This window comes from Centroberyx gerrardi, chromosome 12 (genome assembly GCF_048128805.1).
Source record: "Centroberyx gerrardi isolate f3 chromosome 12, fCenGer3.hap1.cur.20231027, whole genome shotgun sequence".
In the NCBI taxonomy this organism is placed as follows: Eukaryota; Metazoa; Chordata; class Actinopteri; order Beryciformes; family Berycidae; genus Centroberyx; species Centroberyx gerrardi.
The window spans coordinates 5,579,192-5,594,307 of record NC_136008.1 but is presented as its reverse complement, the minus strand read 5'-3'; the positions used below and the strand labels follow the sequence as shown (position 1 = coordinate 5,594,307).

The 15,116-nt window shown below is 42.8% G+C and overlaps 2 protein-coding genes across 3 annotated transcripts; both read left to right on the top strand.

Moving 5' to 3' along the window:
* The first annotated feature begins 3,622 nt into the window (after positions 1 to 3,622).
* Positions 3,623 to 5,953, top strand: c12h7orf78 (chromosome 12 C7orf78 homolog). Its single transcript, XM_071924427.2, has 4 exons — positions 3,623 to 4,060; positions 4,345 to 4,429; positions 4,879 to 5,021; positions 5,870 to 5,953. Exons 1-4 carry the CDS (start codon positions 3,623 to 3,625, stop codon positions 5,951 to 5,953), a joined length of 750 nt encoding a protein of 249 aa, XP_071780528.2.
* Positions 5,954 to 7,997: 2,044 nt separating this feature from the next.
* Positions 7,998 to 11,118, top strand: arl4aa (ADP-ribosylation factor-like 4aa). Of its 2 annotated transcripts, none has more exons than XM_071924386.2 (2): positions 7,998 to 8,135; positions 9,558 to 11,118. In XM_071924386.2, exon 2 carries the CDS (start codon positions 9,659 to 9,661, stop codon positions 10,259 to 10,261), a length of 603 nt encoding a protein of 200 aa, XP_071780487.1. In that variant the 5' UTR covers positions 7,998 to 8,135; positions 9,558 to 9,658; the 3' UTR covers positions 10,262 to 11,118. The 2 variants fall into 2 exon arrangements, with proteins under 2 accessions (XP_071780487.1, XP_071780486.1); XM_071924385.2 differs by lacking the exon at positions 7,998 to 8,135 and adding an exon at positions 8,414 to 8,987.
* Positions 11,119 to 15,116: the final 3,998 nt, after the last annotated feature.

The following is a 15,116-nucleotide window of genomic DNA, read 5'->3' as shown; positions in this document are numbered from 1 at the left end:
ATGAAGCATTGATAAAAATCCTTCAAGAGACCTGTAATTTACAGCAGTAGGACCATTAGTACACTGACCTGGTCAATGGTTGCCATGGTACCACAGGTAAAACATGGTCCAAAGCCATATACACAGGTCTAGACATGAACACACCTTCCCAGTTATACTCTCTCTCTCTCTCTCTCTCCCTCTCCCTCGCTTCTCTCTTTGCCCAATCACCTGCAAGTAATCTAGTCGAAATGAAAGGATTTGTTATTAATATTACAACATTGGGGTAAACTTGTCTTTTGAATATTCAGCCCCTTGTACAGGACGTTTGAAGTGTGCATTCTGCTGTGTCCTGCCATATTCAGGAGCCGGAGCCCTGATTTACAGCCCACCTGAGGCTGTTCACTTTCAACAAAGGGTGAAAGTGCTTACTTAGGTCGTATATACAAACACACTGGGATGACTGGCTTCCTTGCTGCCTTTCCTTGGCCCCTGCAGGGAACGATATTTGGACAAGAGCCATGTAATGATTCCTCAGTTTGGGCCTTGGCTAATGAGGGCGTGATGTCTCATTTGACAACAAATCACACATCAGGACTGCGGAGTATGATTTAAGCTCAATGTGGATTTGTTAAAATGTCCTCTTGGTCCATCCCACACAGAATTACAGGACACTATTAACGGAGAACATTATCAATAACTAACTAAACAAATAAATAAATGGCTTTGTGTTTAATCAGGTTAGAGGGCAAATGCAACCCCAGAGCAGCCAGGTCATGACACAAGCTATTCCTGTTTCCACCGCTACCATCATTTACCCCCCGACTCCCTGTCACATACCCTGTCCCAGACTGACCACTCAATATCTACCAACAATGCAAACAATGTCTACAGAGTCAAACATACTCTGATCCAGTAACTACAAACCCTGTCCCAGACCGTATGAAACATAACTGAACACTGTAACACTGTTAAAAAAAAACAGCTATTGGTGATGTACCTTGCATTTCTGGGCCCATTTTGTTGTTTGTTTTCTTATTCCCACCAATAAGCGGCCAAACGTAGATGACATGACATCACATTGAGATATTTCCAGCGTGAGTTTTCCTTTAACATAACTTCCAATCCATTAACTACTAATCATTCTCTGTAACACGTTTTTGCATCTGTATCTGCCTTGATTTTCAACTTACAGCATCCTCCACCTGGGCCAAGATGAAAGTAGGCAGGGAAGGGAAGGAAGAGCGTCTTCATTTGATGGGATGGGCAGGGATGGGATGGCAGAAACCAAAGATCCTCCCCTGCCTCCATGATAGTGCTCAAACAACAGTAAAAACAGATGGCAAGTCCTGACAGTCAGATGCAGCCTGTGGCCCCATCAGACAGAGGGAGAGATGCAGCAGAATGACATCAGAAAGGAATATGAGAGCCCAGAAATGAGACCAGCAGTTTATGGGGAGCCGTCTCCTCGGCCCTCCCATATATGCCTTGCTTGCTCTGCCGCTTCCTGCTTGTTTTTATTTCCTTCAGCAATCAGACATGATTTACAAGGCCCACTGGGTTACGGCACGATTTATCTGTGGTGCCTTTTCTCTTTGTGTTCAAGCAATAACACAATTAGGCTCCATCCTGTTGTCAGTCCCCTCCACAGTGCAGGGAGCGACATGGAGATGTCTTTAAGGACACTGAAAGGCAGGGTCAACAGTAGCATCTCAGGTTGCCAAGTTTGACAAAAGGCCTCCATAATTGGTTCAGCCAAGCCACTGATTGCACGGTAGCTGTAAATGTCACCGGATACAATGGTGAGCCGTTTTCAAACACACAGCTGAGAGGCCAAAGGTCGAAGCCAGCGGAGGCTCCTGGCTTTACAGGGGCGGAGAGGTCAGCGCCTTCACAGGGGCTCGCCGGCCTCAGCTCAGGTTTCCTGTTGCCTTTGCCCCCTTGTGTCAGCTGCCCTGGTGGGTACAAACAAAATGGCTGCCACAACAACTGTTTGGATAAACTCTCCTGCATGCAGATGAGTGTTTATATAAGGGGATCCCCTCCGCTTAGTGTCTGACCCTTGTAAATCACAGCTATGACCTCTGATTTCATTGTTTTACCTATGTGACGTCTCACACACATTCACCCCAGGATTGTGAGAAACTCACAATGTGTTTCCCCTTACCTCCAATAAATCATGATCATGAAACAATCTCCAGGTCATGGCTTTTGTCTAAACGTTGAAGAATAAATTAGCAGCTTGGCATGGAGTCAGAAAAGACACCCACTTGAACTACATGCTGTGTCAGTTTTCATCCATTATTTATATTGCTAATCAAGAAAGCTCTTGACATGATGGAAAAACAGAGGCCTTCTCCTATTCTAGAAACGACCTCCTTTCCAGACCATTTGTCTGAGTCGTCTGGGAGGTTTAGTCTGTAAAAGTGTCTTATGTTGCGACGGTAGACATTAAACAGCTGTCTGATCCGGAGCGGCTGCAGCAGGGAATCTGGAAGAGGCATCATCCCTGCATGCCAAGTCCTGGCCCGCCTCTTGAGAGTCCCTACATAAGCATTCATTATGCCGGTAAAGTACACTGTGTTACTGGGACAGTTTATGTCAAACTTTAAAATTCATTAAGCTCATGTGCACAACCCCAGACCGACATTTAGACCAATTTTTATCTCCCAGTCTGTATGCCAGCCTGTTCACATCCCTTTTATAACCTTACGCACTGCTGCAGGCCTGGGATTGAATCCTGCCAGAACCTTCTCCACTGAATCTCACCTACTGCCTCTGTCCAACTATCCTAATAAAGGAAAGAAAATGCTTAGAGTGAACTGCCTTCCCATGTTAAAAAAATATATTTTTTTAAGTTAAAGCAGCACTCCACACCTACACTGTTTCAACTGACCCAATTTTCTAACTGCCTTCAAACAGCAGCCTGATTCCAATATGTGCTGCCATCTAGTGGAAATCTCTTGACCTCACACACACACACACACACACACACACACACACACACACACACACACACACACAAAATCAACAGACAATCTCACACCCAATGAATTCCCACTGTGTACAATACAACTGTGGGGATGCCCTAGACCTGAAACGACATTTGATTCTGTTACTCTTTTTATTCAAGAAAAGGAATATAAATAGATAGACAGAGATATCACCTACAGTGTGCATGGATTTACTAACCATGTTCTCAAATTAATTTTGGTAAATAGATTGCAAGGTGCCATCTTACAGAGTGTGATATTGCGATTCGGAGGGCACATTGTTTCCCTGTTGCTAAGTTGCTGTTTTCTGTTTTTGTTGAGCGTCCTGCTGAGCTCAGCCCACTTGCTTATTCTTCATGTAAAGTCTAAAGACGCTGGTTACCAAGCAACCCTTTTCATTGTATTCAACCCTTGTGCTACCGCTGCTTTCTCCTTGTGCTACCACTGTGCCCCTGACATGAGATCAAACAATACAAGTGGAGCCTTAAACCGTCTGAGGATTTGAACATGTGGGTCTCTAGAAGTGACAGGCCAGGCAGTGAGGGATCTCTTTGAAATTTAAGGTAAGCACACAGTTCATTTGTCCATCAGAGTCTGATCCTTTATTCTTTGCCCTCAAACATCAAAAATCATTCTGAGGACTCTTCAAAATGACTCCACGCAGTCAGTTAGACCCACTGTCATCAGTCTGCTTTGACAGAAAGACCCTGTTCTCTGCAAGTCAGGACCTGGCACTATCGAGAAGCGAATGTCTTACGTTCCCTGAATCTGAGAACCAGGTCGATGTGTGGAGCATCAAGCCGCCAGATTTCTCTCCTAAACTGTACAGATGTCTCACAGTTCCTCAAAAGAAAAGCAGAAACACACGTCCAGATCTAGCTATGCCTCCACTCAGTGAGACAGAGAGGAGCCTTGAGAAAAGAGCTGTCCCAAAATTTTTACTTGAGAGTCACAAGAGGACAGACGCTCCAGAGTTCGTCACATCGTACAGGCCGCCTGATGCTTCAGAGTCCAGGCTGATGTTTGTCAAAACAGGGACGTACCCCTCTGGGCCTTACAAGAACCCCAAACCACACAACTTCAGACCGGTAAGTGACTGTCAAAACATATGTACTATGCCTTTTTTGTTATATGTATGTTAAATGTTTGTCATATGTATCTTGTGCACAAAATGGTGATAAATGCACAGACCGAATACTAGGAAGATATGCAGCATCATGCACATTTTTGCTTTTTGAGTTTTTGTAAGGTGTAGTGCCTATTTCTGTGTGCAGTTTGTAATGTGTGGCTTGTACACAAGATGGCGACAAACGCAAAAGATTGAAACCGGGAAAACTAATGTGAACCTTTTGCTTTTTATCATTCAATTCAGCTTGATGAGGACCTTCCAAACATAGTAACTGCATCTGAGAGAGATCCTGCTAACTTGAGCTTTAAATCAAAGCACTTGGACATCAGTAAGTGGTGATGTATTTAAACTCAACTTCTCAATACAAGTAATGAGTAGGGCAAAGCAGAATCTGTGGAAATTTCTTTCATTTACTCTGTTTTTGGCTGAAAATCTAGCTCAGAATCTGGTATTCTGAGTGTTATTTTTTGCTTCTACGCTGTACCACCACCATTTGTTAAAATATAAAAACATGGTTTTGACTCTAGAAGTCCAAATTAAATTACAAATTAAATGCCTGTGTGTTATTTATAAGGAAAGCACATTAGGTCACATTTTAGCAAACATGCTCTGTTTTGCAAAGCCCCAGTCCCACTGGAGCAACTGGGAGGGTTGAGTGTCTTGCTCAAGGGCAACTAAACAAGATGCTTTGGTTGTTTAGGGAGAGGAGAGCATGACTCATTCAGTCACAAGCCTGCCTCCATAAACTCTTGAGTACCACTGTCTTTTCTATTCCAGTTCGGACCACTAGATCTGAGTCAGGCTTCAGTTCAAAGGACACCATGATGAGGATGGACACCCACAAACCTGCAGAACCAAGATGGGAGGCAAGGCTCATACTCCCTGAGCTGCCCTGGCCTCCAAAATCAGCTTCCTATACAGTGAGTGAATGGTGTTGGTACATCATATCTATAGTATCTGGTATCTCATGCCATCAGGTCACTATGGTCTATAACCCAAAGTCATGCAAATGATTGCGTAGGCTACCATAGCAATAATATCTGAGAGGGATTACAACAGTGATGCAAAAAGTACAAAGTGCAATTGAGTCCCTTCGGCAGCATCAAAGTACAATCACAATAAAATATGCTCAATGGTATAATTAAGCAATATCACAGGAGAGGGAGTGCTGTTGTACTGTATATCAGCACGGCTGTGATTCGGTCGCAGGCACGAGGCCGCAGGCAGAGTGCTGAAGATATGTAGCTAGTTAGCTACTCAGCTAACATTCAGATGACGTTGTCGTGATCCGCTTTTTATTTCTCCTCATTTTTCCACACAAAAACGCTATGTGTGAACGCAGCCTAATCAAGGTTATATTAGAGCAGCTGTGAAGCGGAGTGATACGTATAGTAAAAAGTCCCAGTGCTGTTATACTGTATATCAGCACTCATGGAATGCCTCTTGTCCAATCAAATTACTTGACCGGAACTGTTGTATAATGGCTTTTATACAAGATTTACCAATATGCGTACTGACAGAAAAGATTTAAATTAAGAGAATATAGTCAGAATTCTGAGATTAAAGTCAGAATTGCAAGAATAAAGTCAGAATCTCAGAATTCTGAGAACAAAGTCAGAATTCTGAGAACAAAGTCAGAACTCACAATTCTGACAATCATTCTATATCTTTCGAATGTGGCCCTAATCCTCTTCCGTACATAATTATCAGCACAACTGGAACAGTCTTTGTATATATATATTGTTGACACTAAATATCTGCTTCACAGAGACACCGGCGAAGAAGAGGAGTGTACAGTGCGTTCATGGACAGGGTGGAAGAGAAGCTCTCTAGATCCTGGAGAAACAGATGACGCCCCTCTCTTTTTTACATTTGTATATTTTGCATTGTGTGAAAACATACTCAGAGTAAGTGTATCATTTTTACAGTGAGTGTAACTGTTGAATAAGCTAAATCCCTACATCACAAAAAGTTAAAGCAACTAACTGTAAGACATGAACAGACATGAAACAAAACAATGTATTCCAAAATATTCGAATGACAGTGTGAGATAGAAAAGTTTTTTGGAAAAAAAATAAGACAAGTGCAAGTGAAGCAGAGAGGCAGAAAGCATTTTCTTCTTAAACTTCTGAGGAGAGAGGAGAGGGGGACGTCAAGTATTTCTTGAAGAGATGAGTTTTAAATCTGTACTCGGTGGTCCCAAGTGGTAGCGAAAGATAGTTGTTTGAATTTTTGAAGGTCTGACGGACCTCATCACCCCAAAAATCATGTAGTGTGACACCAGTAAACTTTGCCCTCCTTTGTACCTAAATTTCTTCTTCTTAGCAGCTGGTGGGGTTGGAGGTGGTGAAAAAAAGTTTAAAGGTCCCATATCATGTAAAACAGGATTCCCCTTGCCTCTTTGATTATAAAGGAGTTGGATGTGCTATCTAGACATGGTGAAAGTATCAAAACGCACAGTCGGCAATTAAATCCACACAATCCATATTAGAGCCGTTTGGACTTCCGTAACTTTGTGGCGTCACAAAGGTTCGCTCATTATCATTTTTGTAAGAAATAATAGGCTAACAAAGTGTTTTTTTCAAAGTGGTTAAGCAGTTGTCATTGTTTATTATTTATTTTTCCCTACCTGTAGCTGCCGGGCCGCGGTGTCTCATGTTTCACTCTTGAAACGGTTAGCCAATCAGAACAGAGGGGTCGTTAATATTAATGAGCCTTAACGACACAGCGACAGAAACAGCCTGTTCTTGGCAATTGGCTCAGAGAGATGCTGGAAAATGAACGTGTAAAAATGGATTGAGAGTGTTTTTGGTACATGACACCACACTAATTTTTTTTTTAAATGGACCTCAAGACATAAAATAAAACACTGGAAAGTGTAGAATATGGGACCTTTAAGTTTTGAGTTGTCACTTCATGTGTGTGGAGAAGATTTCCCACCAGTGATCCTAGCCGACACGTGAAATTAATTTGGGCAAATAGGGCAAATCTCTGGCGTCTCAATCAGGGGAGATGGGACGCTCTCTTCTGTCGCAGCCCCACATTGTGATTCAGGCCGATGACGGGTCTATTTTTACATAAAAATCTTGCCTCGTGCAGCTTTAAGCTCATGATGGAAGATATGCAGAGACTCTGTCCTGCCTGGAGTGGGATGGTCGTCTCTCCATCATGAGCCCCGCTGCTCCACTGTCAGCTGCTCGTTCGGTACCCCAAGAATTTCCAACACGTGAAGCCAGCAAATGTTCTAAGCATATCTGAAATAGTTGTGCGTATACGTTTAATGGTTCATCTGTGACAGCTATGCATAACTCACAGACTAAATATAAAATGAGTGTAACATATGAAAAGGACATTAAACGATGACCCAAAGGCTGCCATGTGTTTGCTTTTTCAATCTAGACCCTGTAATCCTTCCTAAGACTGTCACATGTAGTGGAAGCTTCACTCTTATATATATATTTATAAAGAAAAGACCTTATTCCAGCATGGCTAATGAAGCTTCCTTATATTTCCTGGTGTCACTGTGCTTTAAAAGGACTCAAAAATAAAATATATTTAAAAGAAATGGACCCACCTATATTATCAGCTAGGCTACATATATAAGTAAGATGAATATAAATATAAAAAAATATATAAATACATGAATTTACATAATAAATAAAATCAACCAAATGTTTAATATTTGTTAGAAATTAATAGATGAATAAATAAAGAGATAAATTGATAAATAAATGACATTAAATATTTCAAGAAAAATAAACATTATTTACATTATAGGTTATGTAACGGCAAGAAACCAGTTAGGCTTCTGTTTATGCTTTTCCTTCCCTGTGACCAATCATTTCAAACATAAACATGCGGATGCAAGGGGCGGCGCTGTTTCAGCTGAGCAACACACACACACACACACACACACACACACACTCTCTCTCTCTCTCTCTCTCTCTCTCTCTCTGTGTCGCTGTCACACACACTCACACACACACACACACACAGAAAGGGAAAGCACGCTGACCAGCCGTGTTGAATCAACGGTAAGTTTGGATTTAACTTTAATACAAACGGTTTAATGTATTCCACTGGTGCTGGTTTCTGTATAACTGTTAATGTTTTTTGGGTAGCTAATACACCGCGGAGAAAAGTGTAGGCATATGATATAGATTTAGCCTATGTCAAAAATATGGCAAAGTTGGCCAAAAATGTATTTGAAAACTGTAACGTTATTCGAAATATAGCTACACGTTCGTCATATCCTAAATATATTGTGTCCGCTCGATATACGCTATTTCTAATGAATGTCATGTACAAATAGGCTACATTTTCTGGCCAAATTTTGTGTATTTTGAAAATTATCTATAAACACATTCATAGTTGTGTATGTAAGTAGTATGTGAATTGTACCTTGTTTCGCATGGGACTTGAAGAAGTTTGCAGAGAAAGGAAACGGACTTTTTAAATGGATTGAATCGAGTCTGTATATCCGGTTTTGCGGGCAAAATATCAATCAAATATTAATGAAAAACTAAAATGGTGACACCAGAGCAACAGGTGATCTGCGTTCCCGGGTAGACACCTGATTGACAGCCGTGTTAGCCAATCAGCTGTCCCAGAGAGGAGCGCACGCACCAATTGCACGCGCCTGCGGGATCCTATCGAGAGAAGTGGGCTGTGATCCAGAGCGCAGCAGAGCCGCACGGGACACCGAGGACAGACAGGGAGTGTTTTGGGGTTTCTGGCTGAAGGTTTTCTGTCGTCGTGAACCAAAAGAAGAAGAAGAAGAAGAAGAAAATACACCGTGACTTGCATTCAGACACTGTAGACACTGGGGAGGACAGGGATTCAGAGCGGATAGGGTCCAGTGAATCCTCCACAGATGGCTCAGACTGGTAGGTAACCAACTGAACTGGCAGTAACTGGTAGATTCGTGCTTTCGTGCACCTGCCATGTAACTACTTGGTTGATTTAAGGTAACACCAACCCTGCGGAAATACAGGATCATTTCCATCTAAGCAAGGAAGACAATTCTGATTTGCACTGAAATCTTGTTATCCTATAATACAGTTTAGAATGATAGTGTGTAAGCTAGATATCACAGCAACATCATGTCCCTATAGGAATTTTATAGTGATACAGTAGGGGATAAAAAATACCATAAAGTGCAATAAGGTCTCTCTAAATTCACTATTGAGCACCACATATACTGTAAGTCCCTGCAGGAATATTAAAGTATTTTTTTGTTATTGTGCTGTTGGAAAATGCATTGGCTCTGTATATTATTATAATGATGTCAATACGTTTCCCAGGGTGCTTGCTTGAGCTATTTGAATGCATCTAGGCCATACATGTTGCCCCGCCTGAGCGAATAACCTTCTCTCAGTGTTTTAATTATCAACCGAGTGCTACTGCTACAATAAGCCTGTGCTTCAACCTCAATAACGTATGCATTATGCTTTCAGGTAATTGCTGCAGTCATTTTGGAATATAAACAGGTCTGAGGATTATTGCCGGGCAATTGGATCAAATCTCTCAAATCACCAATCCTTCCTCATGAGAAAAGATGGGGAATGGATTATCGGAACAACATAGCTTCCTCTCAAGCATCCCGTTCTTCCAATCTTTTCACATCGCCATCCTCGGGCTGGACTCTGCAGGGAAAACCACCGTCTTGTACCGGCTGCAGTTCAACGAGTTCGTCAACACGGTGCCCACCAAAGGTTTCAATGCGGAAAAGGTGAAAGTGTCGCTGGGCAGCCACAGGACGGTGACCTTCCACTTCTGGGACGTCGGCGGCCAGGAGAAGCTGCGCCCGCTGTGGAAGTCGTACACGCGCTGCACGGACGGCATCATCTTCGTGGTGGACTCGGTGGACGCGGAGCGCATGGAGGAGGCCAAGACGGAGCTCCACAAAATCGCCAAGACCTCCGAAAACCAGGGGGTGCCCCTGCTGGTGGTGGCCAACAAACAGGACTTGAGGCACTCGCTGGGACTGGCCGAGATCGAGAAGTCGCTGGCGCTGAAAGAACTGGGCCCCGCGACGCCCTGGCATCTGCAGCCGACCTGCGCCATCATCGGAGACGGACTCAGGGAGGGTCTGGAAAGACTCCACGACATGATCGTGAAAAGGAGAAAGGCGCTCCGGCAGCAGAGGAAAAAGAGATAAATGAGTGATGAGAGAGACTTGTCTGTTTTTATATGTGAAGGACATGGAGGATTTTTCTCCTGGGTGGATACTGCGTTCCACTGCAGGTTCAGATTCAACACGCTGAGTTTTATCAGTCCAGAACTGAGCTTTAGGATTCCCGGTCTTTGTCTTCTGGTGATGCTGTTGATCAGGAAGTGATATATAGAGGAATATAGTATGAAGAAGAGAAAGATTCAGAAATGTTTGGATGTAAAGAGCTTATAGTTCAAAAAAGCACTGAGGGTTTGGGGTCTGGAAGGGTGAAAGAAGTTGTTTTTGAGGACGCTGTTATGATTCACGGATGGCCTGTGGCTGTTCCAAAATTATATTACCAAAAATAATTTAGGATGAAGAGGCATTTACTAGTCAGAGGTTTAGTTGGTAAATGAATGAACATTATTATACCAGAGGGGCAGTGAAATGTACATGTGATGAAGTGGTTCAGTGAGAGGACAACAACAGCCATTGTGTCCCTTCACCAAATGAACTTTGAACCTTGGAGAAATCCATTATCAAAACACTTCAGTTTTTTCCTGTTTTGTTAAATTTTATTATGTTGTTCATTTTTACACTGCGAAAAGAAAAGTATTGTCATGCATTATCATGAATTTGCTTGCTGTCTTATAATATCTCCAATGTCTACTTGTCAAAGCACTTTAGATGACCATTTCTTATGGAGTTTACAGTTTTGAAATAGAGCATATTGTGTTGGACTTCACGGTGATGCTTGGGCTAAATAAAACAGATGCTACTGTAGGTGGTCCACCTCGGCCACACTGTCATTAGACAGGTTATGCATAATCTTTTCCCAAATAAAACCTATTTAGAGCAATGTTGACGATGTTATGGTGGATATCATTATTTCCATGATGTTTTAAAGAGCTTGTATTTAAAAGGCATGTGCTGTGATTGTAAGCTTCAATTAATTTGGGTGATGGTAAGATGGAGATTAGAGAAGGTTGCTTGTTTGGATCGGCAGGGAAAATTACACACAAAAAAAAAACACTCTCCCCTCCTTCAACAACTGCTGTCGAAGTGTCCTTAAGCAAGGCACTTAATCCCCAGTTCCTCCAGTGGGGCTGCTGAATGGCCAACAGTAGAAGACTGGTTTTACTGGGCAGCTCCCAGGTGTGAATGTGTGTAGCAGCGTGAGTGTGAAGCAGGGCGTTTCAGAAAAACAACATGCATGCTCAGTCAGCCTTCCCTGAGTAATTAACGGGTAAGAAATCTCTTTCTGAACTTCATTTGAGTGTTTAGGCAACTTTTGACACACTTACTTCTTAGAAAATAAGCTCCTGGGTCAACTTATGTTCAATGCAAATATTGGTAGCTGTTTCTCCTAAATCCAGCTTTCAGTACACTGTGGGGCATATGCAAAAAATTTTGGGTAGGTACTTACTAACTAAGATAGGTTGTACTTCTCACCAAACATACACAGTGTACTACAGTATTTGCATGCACTATATTGAACTAAATATATACTGGAGACCGGTAAAACTGTTACCTGGCTCATTATGCAAAACTAGGTACATCAAAGTGCTTGGTTTCCAGAAAGTCAGTGCACATCACTGAGGCCCAAAGACCTTGAAAAGAAAATTCCAAAGCACTCTTCTCGCAAAAAAGAGTATAAAACCCTTTATACCATTGGCTGCTGCATTGCATGGAGTTAAGAAATGCACCAATCCACTGCAGCACAGGCAGGCGTCCCCCGGGGCCTTGAAATGTTGTCAGGGCGGTCTAGAGGACAGACCCAGTACAACAGGCTCGGGCAGGAGATTGTAGAGCCAGGGGCGTCTTGAGTATTTTAGGATGGAGGTGGGCGGATATGTAGCCCAGTGTATTAATGCCATTTGCTCTCCCATTCCTCTGAAACAATTAATAACTGTAACAGCAACAGTCCAGAGCAGCAGCTGGTCTACCAAAATAGCTGTGTGATGCAGATTGGAGGTTTGCGGCGCTCACTGACTGTGTCGCTAGACATCTTGACCGTATAAATGTCCCAGTTAAATGGGATAATCATGAGCTTGAACTCGGTTTTTGGTGCTGCATCTCATCTCATTCCGTTGCCTCGCAAAAATAGATGAATACCGCCAAGCCTCTTGTCCTCACACCTAACAGATTTCCGGCCAGACTTCAGGCCACAGCTGAACGTCATTGAAACGAAAAGAATACTGCCTGATTAGCATGAATCGTTGTTGAATTTTTGATTAATTATGTTTCCAGTTTGAGATGCCCAGGTGCCTTTCCCCAACTTGTTTGCCAAGGAAGGAAACTCAAAGGGCAATGGCATATTCACACTTTTCCTGATTCCACTTCCTGCTCTCTGCAAGTTTGTGTGTGTGTGTGTATGTGTGTGTGTGTGTGTGTGTAAGTCAAATCATAAGCCCTCTGACCACTGTATGTTCCTCAGCCTCTTCCCTTTGATCTGCTGATGCACTCAGCTGGGGATTACTATTGGTCATTGTCTCTGCAAATTATAAAGCTTCTTTCCTGTCCCATGCTTTTGTTTTGCTGACTCGACAATTTAAAATGTCTAGAATAACATTTGGGGACTGTAATGACCATGATCACTCGGTGTGCTTGTTCGTATGTTCATTTCCTGGATGTGGAAAGGACTCCCCCCTCTCTCTCCCTCCATCCCTGCTTTTATCCCTTCTTGCTCTTGTCAGATCCTTTCCTCAGTGAAAGGTGGATTAGGGTGAATGAATCTCTTGTCCGGGGGCCTTCCATTAACCCATTAACCCTAGCCGGTGTGCTTGGCACCAAAGTGCACTATACCCAACGTGAAATACCAGCGTGCTGCGGTGCCTTCACGAGCGTGTCTTGTTCAGAGCAGCTCATCCAGATGAGGATTCATACCCATTATCGCTTTTATACTCCAGCCTGGGAAACTGTTCTTGTTGGAGAGACGCCTCAGGCATGACTAAGTTTGGCAGCTATTTTCCAGGTTCGGCTGCATACAGCTGAACACTGCATACAGTATGTGTTTGGTTAGAAGATGTGTAAAACAATGAGATTTTATCCGTGCTATATAGTAAGATATAAGATGAAACTTGAATGATCCCACCGGGAAATTAGGACATAAGCCAATGAGTGTGAGGCGAATGGGGAATTGTGTGTGTGTGTGCATATGTGTGTGTGTAAATGACTTTTTCATTCTCTCTACCATGTTGACCTTGAACCCTGGGCTACACAGTTACACCCCTCACCCTCCACAACACATAACGCTCTGCAAATCAGGTTCACAAAGAACCGCGTCCCGTCCAGTCTGGGTATTGTGAGGCACAATCCTGTGAAATCTGGCTTGTTTTGGCATGGCAGATGAGGATAGGCATATTTGGTATGATGCAAGAAGCTGTTGGTATAAAGAAGAGTTAGAAGAAGAAATACATACCATTATGAATGCAAATTCCTGCCCGCTTCAGAGCCACTCTGAAATATCTGCGGCTCTGACACAGTAATGTTTGTGTCAAACTGCACGACTGCACTTTCCCATAAACCCGGCACCCAAGGTTTCTCCTATTCTGCTGAGTTTTGAGATTTCTCCCGTTGCGTATTTTAAAGAGGGACATTGCAATATATGCATACTCCTAGGCTGCTTATTATGCAAGGTTATCATGACGGGATTCATTTTTCTTCCCCGAGTCTATTGAGAGCGAGTGGCCTATTTACATGTGAATTCCTCTCGCAGCTCTGCAGCCTCACTCAAAGTAGTGAACGGGGCCACCTGCAAGGGGAGAGGGGGGGGGCGGGGGAGGGGGAGGCGGGGGAGTTGGAGGGAGCGAGCGAGAGAAGTGTACTCCTGTTTTTCCTTGGTGCAGTGAAGCTGGCTTCACTAATCCCCAGGAACCATGGAGAGAGAGAGAGAGAGAGAGAGCTGTGGCGAAGTGAACAGAAGCAGAACAGATGGAGGTCCTGTTTTATTACGCTCTTACATTTGTTAAGAGCTCCAATCAATTAAGATTAAATCATTATTGTGTAATGTTAGTTTTCCAAATATTTACATTTTACCATTTGTGTTACCGCTTTCATATCCTGGCCTGAGAAAGCGCTCTTGTTTGAGAAATGGACGGAAGTGCAGGAAACATTTCAAATCATTTGAGTTAAAAAGCAGCATATCATCCATATACATGTATTTACAGACGCATTGGTACTTTGATACTCCTTTGAGGCAAGGGGTAAAAACAAAAAGAAATTAGTGGTAAGAAAAGGATAGGGTGGTGTCACACTCTTCCATTATACATACTGTAATCTGCACGCTTTAAATCTGTGGGAACGTTATGATCTAAATAATACAAACTAGAGCTCCTGGTGAGGAACTTACACCGAAATCTGACGAACCGTTGACTTTAGACTTTGCGTGATTGAGAAATGCTGCAAGCAAAACCGAACTTGCCAATTACTTTGGCTACATCCAGTTCTGCTGAATACTGTGTGCAGCATGTGCTTAGTTAGAACTTCTGTAAAACGCTTAAGTGTTATCTACCCCAGTGGTTCTCAACGTGGGGTCCGGGGACCACCAGCGGTCCTTCGGGAGGTTCCAGGGGGTCCCAGGCAAATTAATGAATTGTTAAACTTCAGCATTATTTCATTTACGAGAAGTTAACACAATTAGAGAATGTAGAAGAATGACTATTTTGATCATAGTTTCACTGTTATCTCTCTACCTACATTACAGATAGTCATGGAATTCTGGACAAAATCATATCTAACAATAATAATATTCTCCGATTTGGGTCTGAGAGATGAAATCTCATCAAATGGGGGTCCGTGGCCCTAATGTGGACTAAATTAGGGGTCCTTGATATGAAAAAGGTTGAGAATCACTGACCTA